We start from the raw sequence: 7,716 nt of genomic DNA on the forward strand, positions 1-7,716 counted from the left end.
AACTTTTTACTTGAATTATATAGTATTAATTTTTTAAATTTAATTTATTTCAGAATTTAATTATATTTATGTTCAATTTATATAATATTTTTTTTGTTAATATTGAATTTATTTTTCAATTAATGTTATTATTGTTTTTAATATCAATATTTAATATTCTTGTATAATATTATAAAATAAAATAACATCCTCCCCATGTTTTACACAAACATCTGCATTTGTACAAATCAATTTTGCCTGTTTTTGGCACTAGGCAGGGACTCATGCTGCCTCACAGCTCTTGTTTTCTCATGGAAACGCCTTGGCTATTTGACGCCTTGTGGGCATAGAGAATTATGAAAAATCGAACCTAACGGGCTTTCTATGAGCAATGTGGAAGTATTTTTAAGTTCAGGAAACGCCTTGGCTTTCTATTGTGCAAACAAAATAGGGCATCAGATGAAGTGATTTGAGGTCCAGGAAAAGCTCAAATTTCTTAAGCAGACTTTGATCTGATTTTGGCATGGTCGACACTGAACTTTTAAAAGACATAATCAATGGCCAAAATTATCCACAGGTCTGTTGTCTGCAAAACCCACCTTTTATATACTATTTGTTGGAACCCCTCTGCTTTTGTGGCTTCATTCATATTGCCTGCTTTGATGAACCTAAGAAGAATCAGTACAAGTAGGACTAATTACATTCAGAATTCTTCTGATTTTCTGAGAGAAATCTGCAACATCGTGACACAGCATTATCATAGAGGCCGTTCAATTTTACCTCTAGAACATTTGGCCCCTAAACTGAGTACCCAACAAGCTGTTTCAGTGGTTGAGCTGCTCCAGAGGGATGACCAGGGGCTTGCTCTCAGTTTCTTCTATTGGACAGTCAAGCAACCAAAGCACCAGCTTCATATTCAGCTTTATCAAACCATGGCTAGGTCCCTGGTTAATGGTGGTCTAATTGAGGAAGCCCAGGGTGTGTTGCAGTTAATGATTAGAAGTTTTTCCCAAGCAGGGAAGATCAGAGAAGCTGTCAAGACTGTTTTTGAAATTAACAATGAAGGACTGACATTGAATGTGCACACTTTTAATTGTGTACTCAGAGAGTTATGTCAGATAATGGAAAGTTCTGAGGTAGCAGAGGAATTTTATAGAGAAATGGTTGCCAATGGTGTCGCACCTGATGCTTGCACTTATAAGACACTGATTGGGAGTTTCTCTAGAGAGGGAAAACTCAGAGAAGCCGAGCGGCATTTGCGAAGAATGTTAGAAAAGGGATTTGAGGTAGATCCTGTTACATATACTGGAATAATCAATGCATATTGCAGGAGGGGTCATATGGGCAGAGCATTTGGGTTGTTTGAGAAGATGTCACAAACAGGTTGTGCTCCTAATGTTATTACTTATACAACTCTGATCAATGGTTTGTGTAAGGCAGGTAAGGTGAAGAAGGCCTTTGAGCTGTTGGAGGAAATGGTTAAGAAAGGGTTTATGCCCAATGTTTATACACACAGCACTCTAATTGATGGTCTCTGCAAGAAAGGATGGGTAGAAAAAGCGTTTCGACTGCTTTTGAAATTGGTGAGGAGCAGTAATTCTAAGCCTAATGTTTATACTTATACTACCATGATTGAAGCATACTGTAAGATAAAGAAGTTGAGGAGAGCTGAAATGCTGTTCAGAAGAATGCAGGAACAGGGTTTGGCTCCAAATTCTGTGACCTACACTGTTTTGATTGGAGGACACTGTAAAGAGGGTAATTTGACTCAAGCATTCAAGCTGTTGGATAGAATGATTGAAGAGGGTTGCACGCCTAGTATTTGTACTTATAATGCAATAATTGATGGTGTTTGCAGAAAGGGTAGGTTACATAAGGCTTACGAATTGCTGGATGAATGTATTCAACGTGGGCTACGTCCTGATAAGGTAACTTACACAATTTTAATCAGCAGACACTGCAAACAGGGAGATACAAACCAGGCTTTGAAGTTGTTTGACGACATGATTGAACATGGCTGTGAACCGGATATTCACACTTACACAGCATTGATAAGTGGTTTCTGCAAAGTGGGAAATTTGGAGGATGCAGAAAAATACTTCTCTGAAGTGCTTGAAAAGGGCATGGTACCAAACAAAGTAACTTATACTGCAATGATTTATGGACATTGCAAAGCAAATCAGGCTAATTTGGCCATAAAGATCATGGACAAAATGATAGAAAATGGTTGTATACCTGATTCTGTCACCTATGGTGCTCTGATAGATGGACTTTGCAAAGAATTCAAGGTAGAGGAAGCCTGTGCATTATTTGATGGAATGCTTAAGAGAGAGTTGGTTCCTTGTGAAGTGACTTATGTCACCCTTATCAATGTATATTGCACAAAAGAGGAGTTCACGCTTGTTTTGGAGTTACTTGACAAACTTGATCAAAAGCAAAAAATCCGTGCTTTCAACAATGTAATCAAGAAACATTGCAATGAAGGCAAACTTGATCATGCAAAAATGCTTTTATATAAAATGTTGGAAAGAGATATTCTTCCACAGCATTCAACTTACGATGCGCTTATTAGCTTGTGTCACAAAAAAGGCACTTTTGATGTTGCTTCCACCCTGTTGTTAGAAATGGCTGAAAAAGGTTATAAACCTAAAGAAGAGCAGAGTCAAAAAAAGATTCACACAGCTGAAAATGTAATATATTATTGAATGGAGCCTAAGCGATGGGGGGATACTACTCTGACATTGGAATTACCCTTGAAATCAAGCGAATAGGGGCATAGATGCAAGGTGTGAATCTCCATTGCAATTGCTAATGAGTTTTAATCTGAGACCATTTTACATAATGGTGCTATGTTTTGCATCATTATTCTGATCTGAGGGTTCATTTTTTAATTTCTTGCTAGGATGACAACCATTTTGAATAATCTTCAATCCAAGTCTTCTCATTTTGAGGGTGCAGAGGAAAAATTGCAAAACATTGAATATTCCTCATGAAGTTGGAAGTGCAAGCATTTCCCTGAATATCATAATGGCGATTGGTGTTGCCCTGAATCAGCTAATCATCAGATTGTGAAAACATGGGCAGGTGTCTATGTGACCTCATTGATTGCTGCAGGATCTTCTGAAGAATGACAGAGATGAATCCTCGAGATTTGCATGGAGATTTGTTAAAGTATATGTCACTTTTACTCATGGTACTATAAGTTCTTTAAGAGAAGTGATATTTTTCTTTCAAGAATAATTTCTGATATAAATTTTCTCTAAAAGTGGAGATGATTGCACTCTGCAGTTTGCAGTGTCGGTGACCTTTCATCTATTCCTTAGACATATGCACTGCGAAATTCTGCTGAGAGAATCCAAGGTCTTATACCATACATTGCTAGACAAAATATTCAAGTCCATTACCATCATTTGTCCTAGCCTCCACTATAACTCTTAAATTCATTTCAATAATCTCAAAGTCTGAAGAAAAAGAGTTGAGCTGACTCTTTGGCTCGGTCTATGAAAAATCCCCATGAGCTGGTGCAAGATTCTCAGGTTTGTATAGGATGCTTAAGTTTGCCACCTATGAACCTGCGTTATGTTCTGTGGTCTATGTGTGGTAACATAGTGAAAACTTATTTTTTGACATGGGAATTTGTACTAAATAAGGGTGATCTTCATCCTCCCAAACTTGGTTTAATGCAGGATAATTTCAGATTTCTAATTGTGGGAGAATGTAATTTTTACAGCAGTTCATTATTCTTTATAATTTCATCAGTGGGTAGCATTTTCAAGTATTTTGTAAGTTAATTTTGTTGCCATCAACATTACAAATGTCAGAATGAAAAAATTATCATTGAACGAGAAATTGCAAGTTATTTTTTGGTATACTATCCAAATGAGTCGATAGTTCTTAATTTTCTCTGTCAGATGCTAAGTCTTTACTGACTTTAGGTCTGACTTCAACTCTTTACCTTGCCAAGTCCAATTCTAGACCAAGTCTGACTAGTATTGTTAAAATATTCGATGTTATTAAACAATAGAGCAATAGCTTTATATAAACAATTTACAAGAGACGATGTTTCTAAAAGAAACAATCGTAAACATAAGCTAAAAAATAGAAACTAACTAAAGATGACTAAGATGACCAAGATGGCCATTAAAGAAACTTTACAATATTCTAATACCCTCCCTTAATGGTCATCATTCTAACTACCTAGAGAAAAATAAAGAAGGCTGCCCTTATTTTCAGAATGTTCTGCGACATGAGCCTGCCACTGAGATGAGCTTGCCGTTGACCCTTCAGAATCTGGATAACACAAATCGTCCACAAACTTTTGCAGATGAGCAAGATGCCCCAAAACAGGCTGCAAGATGCCCCAAAACAGGCTGCAAGAAGCCACGATTTTTGAGGAAAAAATTGCCAAATCCAGAAATTGAAGTTTACAAAGCATTGTTTTTTTTAGAAAAAAGGGTAAAAACCCTAAGACAGGAACACCTGTGCTCATGATTTTTGAGATAAAGTCAGGCAAAACCCAACACAATTTTTGAGGCAAAAATCGAAAAGCCCTTACAATAATTTTGAGGAGAAAATTATAAACCTTACAGATTAATTTTTAAGGTAAAAACTTATAAACCAAACAGAATCATTTTTTTAGGATAAAAACTATTAAAATTTAAAACCCTTCCATAATTTTTTAAGGGAATTTTTATTAAAACTCATCAGAAATTTTTTAAGGGAAAAAATTTATTAAAACCCATCAGAATATCTCCAGGCGACCAAACAAAGAGGTAGATTGTGTGCCCTAGTCGCATTGTTGCAGGGAGATGAAGACATTGAACAAGACCTGACTCCATGAAGCCCTAGACCGTAGGTACAAAGGATCTGAAAAAACACCAGAGTTGTGAACAAAAATCCAGAAATCCGTGGGCACGAAAAAACAAAAGAAAACCTCCACGATCTTCAAACGCAACACCCAAACTGCCCACGAACACTGGTCCACGAACCCACAAAAATTTCGAATTATAACTCCAAAAGAGCCCACAAAATTCTGCAAATATTTCAACAAAACCTCCAATGATTTATAAAAAATCGAAGAAACAAATTTCTGGAAAAAATTCGAGATAAGAAGTTACAAATTTTTTTCTCATAAAATTTGGCCTGCTCTGATACCATGTTAGAATATTCGATGTTATTAAACAATAGAGCGAGAGCTTTATATAAAGAATTTACAAGAGACGATGTTTCTAGAAGATAGAATCGTAAACAGAAGCTGAAAAATAGAAACTAACTAACGATGACTAAGAGGACCATTAAAGAAACATTACAATATTCTAATAAGTATGTTATTGCTATACAGCATTGCTGATCTGTGTTTTATCTATCTGCTGTTCTTCAACTTTGTACTTAATGTTTCAATATGTTGTGCCCTTTGCTTCGATGTATTTATTCCTTTCTTTTGAGTAATGGTTACTTGTATGTTTATCCTTGATTCCTCATGCCTAGTTTATCAACCTCTTGTTCTCAAGTAAAATTCAAATGGATGGTTATTAGATTCCATTCCCTTATATTGGCTCTTTCATCAGCAGCAGATAGAAGTTGATTTTCACCATTAAAACCACCCTATAGACAAGACTCAGCTATAATAAATTTTAAAATTTACCTACATCTTTCATTGCATATGTTGTCAAAAGTTTTTTAGCCACAGACAGTATAACAAAGAATCTGAACAGGAGTTGTGTATTATTCAAATGAGGCTACTTTGATTTAATTCATGTAGGTTGCTGAAGCCCTTCTGCTGAAAAGATGGATTGGCCAGGGTTTCACAGTTTTTCTTGGTGAATTAAAAAACAAACTTTTCTATGATAAATTTCCTTCTGAGATGTGAGGGCTGGAGCTCTGAGATATCTATCTTTGTGTATTTTGTTACAGGACTTCTGTTAGTAAAATACATTTTTATTAGGAGTATTCAGAAAAAGTAATAATCATCTTATGCATTTGAATCTCGTTTTTCAAATTTTTGAGAAATGTTCATCACCTTTTATACAGATGGCGTTGGACACAGTTTGCATTTTGTACTCGTGAATATTGGTTTTGCCGTTGTATTATAATTACAAATACATGGATGTTTGCTTTGAATCTCATGATGCTAACTCATTGTGTCATTAGAGGAAAGTGTCCATGGAGCCCCCTTTTTTCTTTCACTTAAGAAATCTCTTCCATATTCTAGAAATTTTGTTTCTTTGGTTGCACCAATAGATTTTTTGCTATATTGGGCCTGTGAGTTTTCAAAAATCAAGAAATCCTAGGCACCTTCTTCCAGATTTAGGCCTGTTTAATGTGGCTGAAAGGTCATTTTTAGGATGAACTTTTACTGTAACTCCCAAAATTTGGTTGTAAAAATTTAAAACAAATATGTTTTCTATTTTTATAATAATTGTAATCTATATGTAACATTGTAACAACCTTCATGGTAAAATATTTCCTTGTTTGGTTTCTTGATGTAATGGCAACAGGTGATGGAGTGGTGATGACTTTTTAGGTAACCTGGAACAGAGGTGGTTATCAACAGCAATTTTGGGAATTGTTTAAGGGAAACTATTTCACGCTCCTCTTGCATGATTTGCTTGGCACTAGAATTTCAACATGGATGATGTGGCCTAGAATTTGCAGCAACAGGTTGCCAGCCATGAGTTGAGCACCATGTCTTTGCATGACTTGATTACAGATTCTGTTTTGGCTTTTGTTGTGAAGGAGCTTCAGGATGCTCAGTCATATGTAATCTGAATTGAATCATGTGATGGTTTCGAGGTGTGAGTACAATCTAATAATGCCTTCATTGCTGATAGCAAGACAGTAGGCATATTGCAAGTTGTTAATGAAGGAATACAGTTCGATTTTGGTTGAGTTTTCTTCCCTTTTTACAGATAGGGATGGGAATGATATATTTGCTGGTTCTGGAGATTTGATTGTCATATTGGTCTTGAACTGGAGGGGCAGTAAAAATAGCAACTCTGGAGAAAGTCTCTTGAAATCTCATGTAAGCATTGGACCAGGATGTTTTATAAACAAATCAGATATCAAGTCTGGAAACTCTGGAGAAAAATGACTGCACATGAAGGTTGAATTTGTCTACATGTTAGAATTTCAGCAATTGCAGTTAAATCTGCAGATACATATATAGTCTGTGTATCCTTTTTACCGATTTATTTTCATTGTGTGTTTTATCAGGGTCTATTTGTAAAATCTGTTATTATGCTTCCTTCTCTTTTCTTAAAATCTGTCTGGCACATCATATATATTGCTGGATTTTATTTTCTCATAGTTCAAACCAATCCCCCACCCCCTCACCTCCCCACTCCTCAATTTTGCCATCTGACTATTAATTTTTAGGGTTTTTAGGGTTTGATAATAACGGACCACAGCTAATAATTAGACCTCATGGACAAAGAAGGGTTGCAGCAGAATTAGACTGGAGGCAGAAAACTATTCTATCTGATGTAAGTACAAATCAATTCATTCCTAGGTTGTTAATAATTGTGTTGTGGGTATCAATTTTTTTGATTTAGTAATTTGCAATTTGCATTGATTGTTGAGGTGGCTACAAAGTTACAAATCCTTTTGTTCCTTTATGTCTTAGAGTTGCATGTTGGATGAAGATTTACTTGTGGTTATCAGTTTTTTAACTCAGTATTGTGGAATCTGAATTAAATTGCTACATTTGAATTGAAATGGGTAGAACTCATTTCATCGCTA

General features: G+C 35.7%; 1 protein-coding gene across 5 annotated transcripts; it reads left to right on the forward strand.

Moving 5' to 3' along the window:
* The first annotated feature begins 226 nt into the window (after window positions 1-226).
* Window positions 227-7,510, forward strand: LOC131073110 (pentatricopeptide repeat-containing protein At4g19890). 5 transcript variants are annotated; one of them, XM_058009491.2, is made up of 2 exons: window positions 227-3,172; window positions 6,477-7,510. In XM_058009491.2, the coding sequence occupies exon 1, from the start codon at window positions 537-539 to the stop codon at window positions 2,682-2,684; it is 2,148 nt and encodes a 715-aa protein (XP_057865474.2). In that variant the 5' UTR covers window positions 227-536; the 3' UTR covers window positions 2,685-3,172; window positions 6,477-7,510. The 5 variants fall into 5 exon arrangements, with proteins under 5 accessions (XP_057865474.2, XP_057865476.2, XP_057865471.2 ...); XM_058009493.2 differs by having other exon boundaries at window positions 227-3,150; XM_058009488.2 differs by having other exon boundaries at window positions 227-3,515; window positions 6,477-7,509.
* Window positions 7,511-7,716: the final 206 nt, after the last annotated feature.

Source organism: Cryptomeria japonica, chromosome 7, assembly GCF_030272615.1.
Source record: "Cryptomeria japonica chromosome 7, Sugi_1.0, whole genome shotgun sequence".
NCBI classification, from domain to species: domain Eukaryota; kingdom Viridiplantae; phylum Streptophyta; class Pinopsida; order Cupressales; family Cupressaceae; genus Cryptomeria; species Cryptomeria japonica.